At 41.4% G+C, this 14793-nt stretch overlaps 1 protein-coding gene across 1 annotated transcript; it reads right to left on the bottom strand.

The window, feature by feature from the left end:
* Positions 1–963: 963 nt before the first annotated feature.
* Positions 964–13005, bottom strand: cbx7b (chromobox homolog 7b). The gene is made up of 6 exons (XM_084567365.1): positions 12617–13005; positions 9497–9540; positions 9069–9134; positions 7243–7309; positions 6780–7128; positions 964–6338 (listed from the first exon to the last, which is right to left on the bottom strand). Exons 1-6 carry the CDS (start codon positions 12683–12685, stop codon positions 6142–6144), a joined length of 792 nt encoding a protein of 263 aa, XP_084423491.1. The 5' UTR covers positions 12686–13005; the 3' UTR covers positions 964–6141.
* Between the last annotated feature and the right edge of the window lie 1788 nt (positions 13006–14793).

Raw genomic sequence — 14793 nt, forward strand, 5'->3', positions numbered from 1 at the left:
TGTCACACTCATGCCGTTTTCTGCATGTCAATAAATACAATTTAGAAAATATTTCACATTTTCTAAGTCATGAGATGGTTTTGAATTTGAGGTTGATGAACAAGGCAGCTAGGCTGATAGTAGTTTGATACAGATCAGTTGAAATATGTGAAAGATTGCAGACCTAGACTTCAGGCTAGTCGAAAACAATCTTGTACAACAGAGTGCTCTAAAAAGTGGATTTTTCAACATGTACCTGATCACAGTTGTTAAATAATATCAGAACTGTAGCTGTGTTTAACTGTGGTTCAATTACATGAGGGAGTATATAAAAGTCATCAAGATAAGGAGGAAGGTTTAATCTTGAAACCCGGCTAAAAACCTAAAGCTGCAGTAAAGAAATTTTGTCGCCCCCTTCTGGCAGACAGAGTAATTACAAAAACACGACGCATGTGTCGGCTACGGTCTCTCAGACCACGTTTGTGACATCTAATTTAAAATTGAACCGAGTGGTGAAGTGAGTAGGGCTGAGGGAACCCACCTGTCAGTCAAAGTGGCCACGCCCTAAATTATACATAACTCTGCACCTAAATACATTAGGTGTTATATATAATGTGAGTTATATATAAAATGCACTTCCCTTTTGTCATGAATGAGAGAAGTATCTGTAGAGACCAGAACGTGTTTATTTCTGCTGTAAAATTTGGACACTGTAACACAGAGGTCTGTGGGCATTGACTCGCCCAGCCTCAAGTGGCCAAATGAGGAACTGCATGAAACTGAATTTGCTGCTTGGTTACCATGGACACAAGGAGGGATATGACTGGTGCTGATTGGGTTAATACACATCCTACCAAGAAAAACTATTTTAGAATAAAGAATAAATCCCAGGCTAAACTTGAACTATTTTTATTTATTTCTTTATTTTATTTCTTTATTTTACTCCCACTACTAATGTGGATCCCTGAAAAGAAGGCTTCAACTACTATACATTTATCAGCCATGACGACTTTCTGACAGAGCTACAGATCTTTGGTTTCAGTCCAGAAGTCTCTCACATTTTGCCTGAAATTCACTCACGCAGTTGCTGACACCTTACAAACCTGTTACCCTCAGTCGCAAAACTGCATCTGGAAATAAGCAACGCTAAAAGTGATTAAACATGAGCAACGTTTATTTTTAGTATAACCATAGAAATTTTCTATACACAATGACACTTCATTGACTGTAGCAGCTAATGTGCAGGGTTACATCACGATAAAGTGCAAGGTTCTTTGCTCGGAGATGGACGGAAGCAGCACGAACGACCACATTAGGCGACATCAAATCCACGGTGCTCGTTTTTGTCGGTACATATCATGGCAACAGCTCAGTGGTTATCACAAACTGTATAAAAACGGTCCTGCTCAGTCATCTGTGTGACGGGTACACAGGTCTCATTAAAGAATAAATATACATTCAGGTCAATGTAGAAAAATAAGGACTAAAAAACACATTTCCCCTTTTCCCCCTCCTCCTGTTTAACGTCTCCTCGCATTTGAAGTTACCGTGAGTGGAGGACTGAGCATCCAGGCAAACAGAAACAAAGCAAACAGGGACGATAATGTTGTAAAGGACAGAGAGAGACATCAGCCCTAAACTAATAAAAATTATGCAACATCAGGCACTTCCATTCCCTGCAGCTTCATTGTCACACAGAGGCGGTTTGGGGATCACGAGACGCTGACCCATCATCCTCAGTGTGGTATAAACAACATGTGGACCAATAGGACGCCACTGTGGGAGATTCCATAGACGTGACACATCACATCAGCTTCTGTGTCCACTGGGCAGGAAGCCTGCACATTTAGACCGACGCACCAGGCAGCTACAGAGTTTGGCTTTTAAAGTTTGAAACTGGTGGTGGTGGTGTTTGTTTCAGTGTTTCTCCCTGACCACTGTTAAAAGTGTTTACTATGGGAAACTATTCACTTTTAATTATCTGTCAGTATTTTTGGCAATATATATATTTTTAAATAATTTAAAGGGTCATATTGTGGCTGAGTCACCTGTGACATGTGCTTCAGATTATTAGAATCTTTAGAAAATTCAACGTAGCAATGACACTCCTTGATGGCAACACAAAAACAGTTTAGGAGCAACTAAAAAAACATGAAAAACAGCACAAGGTGTTGACCTGGCGTCCAAATTCACTAGATCACAAACTGATCAAGCATCTGTAGGATGATCCACAGAGGCCCCCACTAACAACATCCTGTCGCCAGACACCACAGGACATCCTCAGAAGGCCCATGTCTATTCTCTGATGAGTCAAAACTGTTATGGAGGCACAAGTGAGACCTACATAACATTAGGAAGGTGGTCATAATGTTATGCCTGATCAGTGTATGACCCTGTTAAAAGGAACTGAATATTGGTGTGACAGATCATTGGTATTGGTAACTTCAGTCTGATATTTGCCTCTAAATCTCTGCTGGTTAGTCTGGGCCAAAGCGGCTCCTGGTGGACACACAAACTCATGTGATGTAAAAACAGATCAGCTCCACAAAACATCCTGTTATCAGGTCTCATCCAGTTTCTACATTTGGTGCAGGGTTCCTTTTGTCACTCGCATGGTCGGCTGTTTGAGATGAAGAGCTGCGTGGAGAGAGAAAACTACACTGTCTGTCTTTGCTGTGATCAAACTGTACTAGAGGAGAGAGAGGCATGCTGGCGGATCAGATCATCTCTCGGAGGATGTTGAAACGCGTACAAGACTAAGCTGCGTGTTGTACAGTAGTAACAGTCTACATGTTTACAGGATACAGGTACAGCACTGCATGTTAGTATGGGACTGACAGCTAGGTCCACCTCACTGTAGATTGGAGTATGTACAAAAATGTCTTGAGTCCAGTAGTGAACGGTTAGTTTGAGACAACTAACAAGTGGCTCTGTTTACATGCACAGAGGATTCTTGCTCTTCTTCACGTGGTACTAACTGGTACTAACCTCTACACTCAGACTGAGGTCAGGAGATCTTCTGACACACAGATATTTAATGCAAAGATTTTGTAGCCTTGTGTAGCCAGACTCTGTTCTTATTTGAGTCTGGTGAGTTCATGATGGGTTTGAACAGATACAGAGAATAAAAAGACTCCTGCACACAACTGGGATAGTCTTACAACCAATCAGAGCTTCTCAACAAATGCCCTAATTGCTCTTAACTGTTTGTCCTTTAAAGTTATTTTGCTGTGATTATCTTTGAGAACAGACCTGACAGTGGAATCTAAACAGCAGTCATTACGTTGTAAACAAAATCAACTCAACGGCTCTCAGATAGCGTGTATGACTAGGTTGAACAGAGCGACTCCAGACCGAAATCCCTCCACAGTGTCTGGAGGAGCTTCTGGCTGGCTTCCAGGCTAAAGAACTGGAGCATTTTTTATTTGTTTTGTGCTACATATCAGCCCCCCCAGCTAGTCTTTGTTCCTCTTGTGGAGTGGAGGGAATCAGAGCGCTAACCTTTACAACCAGGGAACGTGTGCGGCACAACGTTTGCCTACAGTTTACGGTCTCTCAGTCCCTTCTGTAAAGTCAAAACAACAGTATTCTGTGTTTGTCCTTCGTCTGCCTGCCCAACGCCTTCTTTTCCCGGCGTCAAGAATTCATAGAACCTTAATTAGGATTGTAACTCTTGTTTTTTCAGTCTTTGGCTCCACCACATCACTAGTTAATATCTCAATGGTTCCGCCACCTTTCACAAACAATCATTGCTACAGATGAGCCGTGCGAGAATGTGGCCACAGATGACAGATTAAAATAATTCTTAGAAACACAAACATTTAACTTGCACTGATTAGAGTAAACTCATTTCAACAGGCCTCGAATGTAACAGACGTTAACTTATAAACAAAAGTCCCGAACTAATACCAGTTTAAACTAATACCAACAAGATGACTAATGTGAGAGTGAGATTTCTGACTTAAACTTGCGACTTTGCGACTTTTGCCCTTTTTGAGGAAGATAATAATAAAAGTTAATTTACACTTTGCAACCTAACGTTTTCAAATGTTTGACAGTGGAAGACTCCAGGGCCTGACGCTAGCCTTCAGCTAGCCTCGGTCCAGCTAACTGGAAATGATTCTTGGTCAAAGTCTGCACATTATTCACATTTGGTCCCCGATGACTGCACTTCAACTGCAATCAGCTTGAATACTTGGGTGGCACCTTTTGTTCTAGAGCAAAGGCTAAAGCATACATTATTATTCCAATACAGTGCATGCGGAACATAATTACAGCGCATCAGTTTTTTTCCACATTTTGTTATGTTACAGCCTTAATCCAAAACGGATTAAATACATTTTTTTTCCCCTCAAAATTCAACACACAACACCCCATTTTTGCAAATTTATTAAAAATAAAAAACTAAGAAATCACACGTACATAAGTATTCACAAGTTTTGCTCAATACTTTGTTGATGCACCTTTGGCAGCAATTATAACCTCAAGCCTTTTTGAATATGATGCTACAAGCTTGGCACACCTATCTTTAGTCAGTCTTTGCAGCACCTCTCAGGTTGGCTGGGAAGTGTCAGTGCACAGCGATCTCTCCAGAATCCGATTCAAGTCTGGGCTCTGCTGGGCCACTCAAGGACTTCCACAGCGTTGTCCTGACGCCACTCCTTTGATATCTGGGCTGTGTGCTGGGCGTCGTCGTCCTGCTAAAAGATGCACCGTCGCCCCAGTCTGAGGCGAAGAGTGCTCCGGAGCAGGTTTTCAATCAGAATGTCTCTGCACATTGCTGCATTCATCTTTCCCTCTATCCTGACTAGTCTCCCAGTTCCTGCCGCTGAAAAACATCCCCACAGCATGATGCTGCCACCGCTGTGCTTCACTGTAGGGATGGTATTAGCCTGGCCGTGAGCGGTGCCTGGTTTCCTCCTAACATGACGCCTGGTATTCACGCTCAAGAGTTCAATCTTTTGTCTCATCAGACCAGAGAATTTTGTTTCTCATAGTCTGAGAGTCCTTCAGGTGCCTTTTGGCAAACTCCAGGTGGGCTGCCATGTGTCTTTTACTAAGGAGTGGCTTCTGTCCGGGCACTCTACCATACAGGCCTGATTGGCGGATTGCTGCAGAGACGGTTGTCCTTCTGGAAGGTTCTCCTCTCTCCATAGAGGAATGCTGGATCTCTGACAGAGTGACCATCGGGTTCTTGGTGACTAGGGCCCTTCTCCTCGGATCGCTCAGTTTAGACGGCCGGCCAGCTCTAGGAAGAATTCCTGGTGGTCCCGAACTACTTCCATTTACAGATGATGGAGACCACTGTGCTCGTTGGGACCTTTAAAGCAGCAGCAATCTTTCTGTACCCATCCCCAGATTTGTGCCTCAAGACAATTCTGTCTTAGAGGTCAACAGACAATTCCTTTGACTTCATGCTCTGACATGCCGCTGGCAACTGTGGGACCTTATATAGACAGGTGTGTGCCTTTCCAAATTCTGTCCAATCAACTGAATTTACCACAGGTAGACTCCAATTGAGCTGCTGTAGAAACATCTCAAGGATGATCAGTGGCAACAGGATGCACCTGAGCTTCATGGCAAAAGCTGTGAACACTTATGTACATGTGATTTTTAAGTTTTTTTATTTTTAATAAATTTGCAAAAGTCTCCAAAAAAAAAAATTCACGTTGTCATTATGTCATTGTGGGGTGTTGTGTGTAGAATTTTGAGGAAAACCATTAATTTAATCCATTTTGGAATAAGGCTGTAACATAACAAAATGTGGAAAAAGTGAAGCGTGCTGAAAACTTTGCGGATGCACTGTATGTGCCATTGTGATATACAATACTATTTTTAAGAAGAGACTGCATTCAGTTGTCCAAATATTTTCCATTTCTTGGCTGCCAGCAGAAGTCCAGTTATTGCACTTTATGCCCTTGAAATTCCACCTAACTCAGTCCCATTGTATGAAAACTGATCAGATCAACCAAAATAAGAAATTTTCTGGAGTTCAGCTTCATTTCAGGTGACTCTGTGCATGTAAACGTACCACTCACCAAGATGGGAGCAGCTGACAATGAACATCAGCTACCATTTAAAAACTATGATTAAATCAGTGCCTTCAGCTCCCTGTGATAGTGCCTTCACTTCCAACCCGCTCCCACCGTACTGCATTCAGACCTACAGGCCCCAGTCTCTGAAGAAGCCTTTGGCCACTCTTGACTCTCGGAAAGTCACTGTGAGGGAGTTGAGGGTGACGTCTGTGACCGTCACCTCTCCTGGACAGATGATGGGTCTCCAGAGGTTGTCCGGCTTCTCTGACGCCGCAACGTCGCCTGGTCCAATAGCAGAGCTCCAGTCGTCTGTACTCTCCTGTCCTGATTGAGGGAGTCATGAACATGATGAGAAAATGATAGAGGAGTTGCAGGCAAAGATAAAATGCATCAACCCTATCACTTGTGTGCTGTTATTGAGTTAACCTCCTTTGACTGAGCTGGATCTCTGCTCTGATACATGTTGGGCTTTAAGTGACCGATGGAACAGATGACTATCAGTGCTCCTATATTATTATTTTGGGGAGATTTGAGGCATCTTAAACTTTGTGTAGATGAAGTGAACAAGTTTACAGACATGCACACTGCTCTCTGTGAGGATGTACTGTACTTTCAAACTGAAACTCAAGCTGAGTCTTTAAGAAGAGGTGATGTTTCTGGTTGCATGCCCAGAACCACATGTGCCTTCTTGGAGGCTCACAAAGAGTCAAATAAAACTAGGTCATAGTGATTAGAGTCCGCTGACTGACCGACTGACACACATACCATTTAAAATGCCTTTGCTCTTCTTAGCAGTCTCCTTCCGCGCCTCATCTTGCTCCTCCTCCTCCACGTCTCTCCCCTCATCATCTTCTACATTGTCCTCCTCCTCCTCCTCCTCCTCCTCCTCCTCCTCCTCTTCCACTTCCTGCCCTTCCCAGTCCACTTCTGTAGGACTTGGAGGGTTTGAGTCAAGGCATCTGAACTGCGATCTCCCCTGTTCGCTTTTTTGATGAGCATACATCTGCTCCTCATCCTCGGGGAGCAGAGAGCGCGTCAGAGAGAGTCGCAGGCGAGGCGGAGGTTTCTCCGGAGTCTTGTGGGCACTGCGGAGATCCATTGTGTAGACTGTATTCTGAATCAAGACCGGACAGAAAAAGCACACTTGAAATGCTGAGCACTATTACTGAACAGGGGCCAACAGGGAAAACAGGAATTTGATCTTTTGCACTGAATTTTCTGACTTTACCTGTAGATCGAGTCTTTTGGTTTTAGGTCCTTTCCTCTTGTGACCCACAGCTCGGTCTCTCTGTTCTCTAGAAAAGGGTAGCAGCAAAATATCTTATAAATATTTATTAGCTAACCCTGTTGTGGTTTGGATATGATTCAGAATTCAATGCATGTTGGTTTGTTTCAAATGAAATTCATCTTCCCACTAGAATTATTTGTGCTTGTATGATTCTGCCAGCTAGTCAAGTTGCAGTTTGCATGTCTGAAGCAAAGACTTCACATTGAGACGCCACAGTGAAGTTGATCTTTGACCCGAAAATGTATTCACTTGATTATTTTATCCTGTTAGACATTTGAGTGGAAATCTGTCATAATTAGTGTATTGAGCTACGAGTTGTGTTTGCAAATGCTGCTCCGTTGTGTACAACTGGTTTGCACTAATATGTAAATTTATTCTAACTTTTTTTTTAAATATTGCACATATATCTTATACAGGCCATACCCCGTGTGTATTATCTGTACATACTTGTAATTTTGTTCAGTGGTTTTTTAGTTTTCATATGTATCTTGTCCTCCTTGTTGTGGCTCCCACCGTGGGTCTGAGAGAAACACAATTTCCATCCTCTGTCTGTCCTGTACAAATAGCAGAATTGATGGCTACAAATGCGTTTTGTGAGGCTATAAAGACATTGCCCTGTGAGGACAAAATCTCATAAGTTCATCCTTGAGTCCAAGTGAACATATGTGTGAAATCTAAAGTTATTCCCTTAAGGCATGTTTTATGAGGTTACAGTGACCCTGACCTTTGACCGCTAAAGTTTAATCAGTTCATCTGTGGCTTCAAGTTGGAAGAAATTCCATCAAGGCCTTCTTGAGATGTTGTGTTTACGAGAATAGGATCTTTCAATGGCTTTATTGTCCTAAATTTGAAGAAATTCCATTCAAACATTCCTGAAGTTTCAGATTCAAGAGTAGTGGCCAATAATTTGTGAAGTGGCAGCTTATCGCTGGTGCAGCGCAAAGGCAGTAAACAAAACGGAAACACAAATCATCAAATATTATAAATTTACTGGAACAAAGGGGCCAAGCCAAGCAATGTGGCGACAAGAAACAATATTGTGAGCTAGTTGTGTGAGCAATTAGCAACGCTAAGTGCATGGGCACCAAGTTTGAATCATTTCATAATCTGAATCGAAACAAATCAGGCAACGACCAATTGGAGCGACTGATACAGTTGAAAAGACAGCGTTCCGCAAACATTTATTGCAAGGAAACATCGTCCAAGACTTTGGTTCCTGCCATCAAATTCACCATGCTGATAGCGGCTAGTGGGGTTGTAGTGTCAGGTGAACCCAGATGGAACGGCGGCACTATCGGTATTTTCTTTTCCAAATAGAAAATGGTTACGGACAAGAAGAGCTAGAACGGTCCATTCACTTGAAGTGCTTTTATTGTTCTGCTCGTTTCACTCAGAAACATTTAGGGTGGGAAATAAACAAGAGGGTTACCTGAGCAACAGAAGCCTGGAATATCCACTAGCGACCAACTGTTAGCAATATAGAGATGGGTGACGAGCGAGTCACTTCATATCTGAACGGGGCTTTACGAATCTGTGTCAACGGGAGAAAAGGCAGCGATCCAAAAACCCAGCGAACACAAGCGAATTCCAGTTGGAGAGAGGTCGAGGATCTGGGTCTCGGTCTACAGAGTCATGATCGTTATATGATTAAAATATATTTAAAAATTAATATTCATTCTTCACATAATCGTGCCCCACTATCTATGTCTGGGCTTTCCTGGATTTAGTCATGGCTTTTCATCACCACATGTTGAGTGGGGCCTTACTTCTCTTCGTAGGTTTGTACCAAACGCCGGTCCAGAATGTGTTCCTCAGGTTCCCAGGTGCTGTACCTGTAGGAGGTTACATGAAGTATATAAAAGCGTTCAATTTTCTATGAACTCCATCTTTCATTTGCTTTTATAATCAGTCTGTCGATTAACATTGCGTGGTTTAACATTTCTTATCAACATGTTGGCTGAAAAAGGGCTCACACACTGACTCCATCTTCTTCAGTCAAAGTGGATGGTGTCATCTATAGAAAGTCAACCAGGTGTTACTTTTTAATTGCAAATTTTTGAAATGATTAAAAACAATACTGTATTTTAGCATTTTATTAAGTTTTAAATGTAATGTGTAGAACCTATCCATATGATTCAGACATCAGTATATATGTTGTCCATCCATTCCTCTGTAACTAAGTCTAGATACTCACTTTGGAGGCCATCCTTTCCACTTCAACAGATACTCCACATTACCCTGCGGAAACACAAAGGTTAAAGGTCTCATATTATAATCCTTTTTAACAAGTTAATGTTAGTCAAGCAGATCAACAGAATTAGTCTTTCAAGTTTCAGCTCAAAATACCTGACAGATAGATCATTCTGCTACGTCTACATAACCGTGGTTTTAGCTCTGTCCAAAACAGGCCGTTTCAGAGTCTGTAACTTTAAATGCAAATCAGCTGCTGTTTCCCATGCCCATTTTTGGAAGACGCCAATGCTTTCTTGCTGGTGCCATGGACAAAGCAGCCAAATTGAGGAAGGAGAACCAAAAGGGGCTAGCACATGTTTTAATCTAAGTAGGAAACAGAACATAAGACTCTACAGTGGTAACACTGACAATAAGAAATGGTTGATGACTTCTACTATGAAGCATAATGTATATTTAGGTGTAAAGTTAACACCAACTATAGTTTTCTCTTTTTCCAGCGAAACTGTTTGCCAGCTGGGGGAATTATTTATCTAATTTATGATGTCTTTTTTTTCTCTTTTCTCATATTTTGTTGATGTACACATTCAAAAACAATGAGAAGGGGATTTTTCATCATATATCCAATTTAAGAGCAACCATCCTTTCTTTGTCTCCTGTGAGCTCACAGTTTTATCTCTTGATCCCTGGTGGGCGTCTTGACACTCAGATTGGAAACCACTGACGTGCGCTTCAGAATCTACATCAGTCACCTCAAGCCAGATTTTGAAGACTGGAATGAATGTGCCTCTTTGAAGTAATTGAACTCACAATAAATTGGTTTTAATCTCAGTTATTAGGATGTAACTTAACAGTGAACCCTGCAGGATTGGCAGGATCTGAATCTTATTGTTGACAGAGGTCAGTGTCAGCATAAACCCCCTTAAATCTTCAAAGGCCCTGCAGTGAATCAACAAAACTCCATCATAACCCACCAGGGGCCCCCTTCTATCTATCCGATGATAGATTTCACTTCTTTGGTCTGGGGGGAGACATGTACGTCTTTGCAAGGGGCCCCCCAGAACCTAAGATTGCCATTGTCAAGGGTTCATGCATCTCTTGAGGGAGATGACACATTTGTTTGTTGCCCGTTCAGTCTTAACTGCACTCAGAAAAGGAGGGTAACAGCTCTCATCTCTGCAACGGTTTTCATCGGTTTTAATGATTTTGAAAACCACCTAAATATGTTTCCACAAACTGACCATCCGAAATTTTAAATATCAAACAAGTAGATTATATGAAAATAGAATAGTTTGAGGAGAAGTCTTGTTACTCTGGAAACGTAACTGAAAACGTGTTACCTGTTTTTTCTTATCTATCTATAGGTCTGTACCCTTGCCCTTGAATGACTAAGATGTTGCCATGCCGTTAGACAATGGCTATATTTATTTGTGCGTGTCTTCCATATACAGGATGACCAACCCTCTCAGAGTTAGTCATTCTTGGTGATATCATCTGATAATAACGTCCAAGCTCTCAAAGGTATTCTTAGCGGGTGAAGTCACCACTTTTTCTGACTTCATTTTATTCACCCAGTTTCCTATAAGAAAACAACTGTTAATAAATAAAGATGAATGCATAATTAACACTACTCTATGTAATTTCCACTACTTGCCATACACGTCACATTACTAACATTCTGGCATGCACAGTAGATATAGTGCACTCATAGGGTAGTTTGTGTTCTTACGTATTAATAAAGTATTTTAAATCTTCAATGCAAGGATCAGTCCTACTAAAGGCGCCACTGTGTGATCTGCTAACTACTAATCAAGCATTGCGTAACACTTAAGAGAAACTAAATGAGTCAATATGTTTGAGTTACGGTTAGAAAGATAAAAGTCTGCCGAGAACCACGTGTGGTTTTTAACACAGGATTTGCTGTCTAAAATTGGCCTGTGTACATTTTGTAAATATTCATAGTCTGTGACGACATTCTGTAGGCTTAATGTCAAATCATTTACACAAAGTGTAGAAAAAGTGAACGGAAGTTCAAAATGAGAGCGACACTCACTTCTCTCTGCCTTCTAACAAAACAGTCCTGCACTAAATTCCTCTTCACAACTTGCCTTAGCGTTAAGTTTACGTTGAAACAGCATCAGAAACGTGGTAATTAAACTGGATGATCATTGTGAGGGATGTAGCTTGTGGTGCTGTTAAACGGGATTGAATTAAACACAAACATGTTTTTGTTATTTAGCCTAGCCCACTGAATGAAATGGGGGTTTCAAAGTAATAGTAATAGAAACACGTGTCAGCACAACACAATACCATTAAGCGGTACTACAAACCGCGGCCTCCAAAATGAAAACACAGATGAATCAGGCAGCTCTCTCGGTTATTTTAAACAAATGCTGAAGGCTGGTATATTAGTATATATGTTCCTGAGAGTATGTTTGTGCTGCTGAAAAGATTAGACAGTTGAAAATCAATTCATTTTTAAGAAGAAAAAACATTTGCTAAACTCTGTAATCAAGCAATTTAAAATACATTAGTGATAGAAATAACTAATTCCTGCAAAGTGACAGTAAATACAGCAACCTTTTTTAATACAGGTACTTTTGTTTTACAGCTTTGTCAGTATCTGAGTCAACGTTCACCGCTTATCAATTGTTTTTAAGATGTGTTTACTACCAGTAGTAGTAAACTGCTCTGTGGGCCCGTAATTCCTAGCTTCGCCCCTGCACAATGTCAACACAATGTGGTAATTTAAACCCAGTCCCAATTAGCGAGCCAACAGGCCCCTGGCGAAGGTGTTTTGGCAGATATCGTGTCCTCCCGCAGCCCATTTAAGGCAAACACCTGACACGTTAAGCTGTAGTCCAGAGTCAAGAGTCTCCACGTTACGTTAAAGGGACATCCCCATTTCTACCCGCCCCCTTTCTACAGCCTGCAATTAGATAACCAGATTAGTAGCGCAGTTCTTATTTTTTAATCTCTCAAGCTTTCATTAGCATCCAAAGTAGCATCCTCGCTGCCCCCCAAATATGTTTCTCCTCCAAATTTCCGACAACGTCCCGCAGCGAAACGGGCTGATAAATTAGGACAACCTTTATTTATTTATTTATTTATTTTAAAGCCTTACCTTTCTAACTCTTTTCTTGACGACTGATTCCACAGCAAACACTTGCTCTCCTATCGCTGACAGCTCCATCTCTGCGCACGCCGCCGTCCGCTGGGCTTCAACTGTCAAAGTAAACGTCCTTCTCCTCCACAAAACTAAGCTAGCCTTAACTGGTTATGACAGCAGACCCTCGGTTCCCCGCTCTCCCACTCGTTTCTCCTTCCGCCGCCTTGTTTCCCCCCTAACACTTTAAGGGTCCATTTATCCGGAGCGACTTCCCTGTGCTAGATCTTTCTGTGCGTCCAGTGACTTTACAAAATCTGCGACACATCTGCACACCGCTTCGCGCGCGCCCGTCTTCCGGAGCGCGCTCCCTTACGGTGAGTCCGCGCGCGCCACCAGCTGCCCCATCATCCTCATTATTCAGTTTGATATAAAAACTATCATAGTACTCACTTCCCCTTTTTCACTTAAAGAAGCAGCACCAGTGTTGCAGCAGCTGCCTATAGCATCCTGTGATTTCTAAACTTTGGTTAAAGGGTCATGAGATAAATCTGTGGGGGTGGGGTGTGATTAAAGGGGTAGAGAAGAATTATTCTTTAGGTATTCCTAATATCTGGTAGCCTGGCATGGCTCAACTTCATTCTTGTTAGAATTTGAGTGTGGTAACACCTCTGTAGACAGCTGGATAATCCCACAACCAATCAGAGAAATAAATGATGCGGCATTTGCTTCTTGACAAATGTCTTAAAGGCTGTTAACAGTTTCTGGTTTCAAGTTTTCTTCTTCTGTCCATCACTGCATTAAGCCCGCCCCAAATAGATTTGATTGGCAGATCTTCACTGCGGTATAATCAGTTCTCAACGGAGTGACCCCAGACCAAAATTCCTCCTCTAAATTTTTGTAGGTGGAGGAACTTTGGGCTGGCTTCCAGACTAATTATCTGGTGCTTTAGCTGCTAATTGCTCTACACTCGCTAGCCAGTTAACTTTGGATGTTTGCAGGCATGATCAAAGTTTTCGTTGTAAAATATTTGATAATTTGACCTTTAGGCCACGAGTAGTTGTTCCAATAAAACCCTCTAATAAGTTTGGGGAGAAATTCAGTATTATTTAAGAGGGGTTATAAGCCAAAATTATTGGAAGTTTAAAATTTTAACTATGCTTAATAAGCGTTGATTTGATGATTTATGTAAACTCTTATTTTGAAAAGTAGCTAGAAACTGCAGTTGCCAAAGAAAGTCAATAGAGAAATAATGACAATATATACGGTAAAGTAGTACAACAGTTCAATATATAAACATCCCCATTGAGGCTGTGATGAGAGCCGTTCAAAAATAACCCTTAGAATAAGCAGTACAACCACAATCCAGCTTATACATAAAGTGCCATTATAAGCTTTTTATTTCTATGCAAAAAAATAAAAAAAATATACAATGACAATCAGAATTCCTTAGGTTGGATGGGCTGAATGCATTGTCATTGGCAAAAAAGCAAATGTGCGAGACAAGTCATGATGTGACTGGATTGAAAACTCTTTTACAACTTCTCAGATGTTTCAGTACGGGTTCACTTGGATATGACGTGACGCTGAAAGTCTACAGACTCGGGTGGGATAGAAATAAGACATGCACCACTTGAAATTATGTGACATCTATAAAATCACACACAATCTCAATCTTCTGTAATGTCCTTGGCGGAAAAAGTGAAATCACTATTACACTATTGGATGCTCTGTATATTGGATGAGCACCAGTTGTTTCTCCTCTAAATTTATCATAAATTGGCTGTAATCTCCTTAAATAGCATCAAACTCCATAGCCCCTCTTAATCATTCAGGATAAACACAGATATTTTTATTTTTTTTATGTAAACAAGTTAAGGCCGATATTGTCGCAAATGGACAATACATATGTAGATAAACAGTTTCAACCGTTAAGCTGATAATCTGAAAGCCACAACATCAGAATCTCTTATAAGGCTCATTTCACAATACTTGACCACATAACCACAACACACGTCTGGCTGGATATCTGATCAACAGCCAGCCTGTCAACTTTCACTCAACTCATCTTGATTATCGCTACTGGATTATTCTGCTCTCCATCGCTCTTCTTTCTGACCACTTTTCTTGACCCAACAAACCACCAAAATCCTCCTCATACTGAAACATGACACACCAGAGACCACTCCTGACCT

This window comes from Chelon labrosus (assembly GCF_963514085.1).
Source record: "Chelon labrosus genome assembly, chromosome: 19".
Taxonomy (NCBI): Eukaryota; Metazoa; Chordata; class Actinopteri; order Mugiliformes; family Mugilidae; genus Chelon; species Chelon labrosus.

What these genes read in the sequence shown, in the direction of transcription:
- cbx7b (XM_084567365.1), bottom strand. Translation starts at nt 12,685, where the DNA reads ATGGAGCTGTCAGCGATAGGAGAGCAAGTGTTTGCTGTGGAATCAGTC. An exon ending in TCAAGAAAAGAGTTAGAAAG is followed by an intron (nt 9,541 to 12,616) that starts GTAAGGCTTTAA and finishes GTGTTTCCGCAG; the next exon opens with GGTAATGTGGAGTATCTGTT. An exon ending in TGGAAAGGATGGCCTCCAAA is followed by an intron (nt 9,135 to 9,496) that starts GTGAGTATCTAG and finishes AACCTCCTACAG; the next exon opens with GTACAGCACCTGGGAACCTG.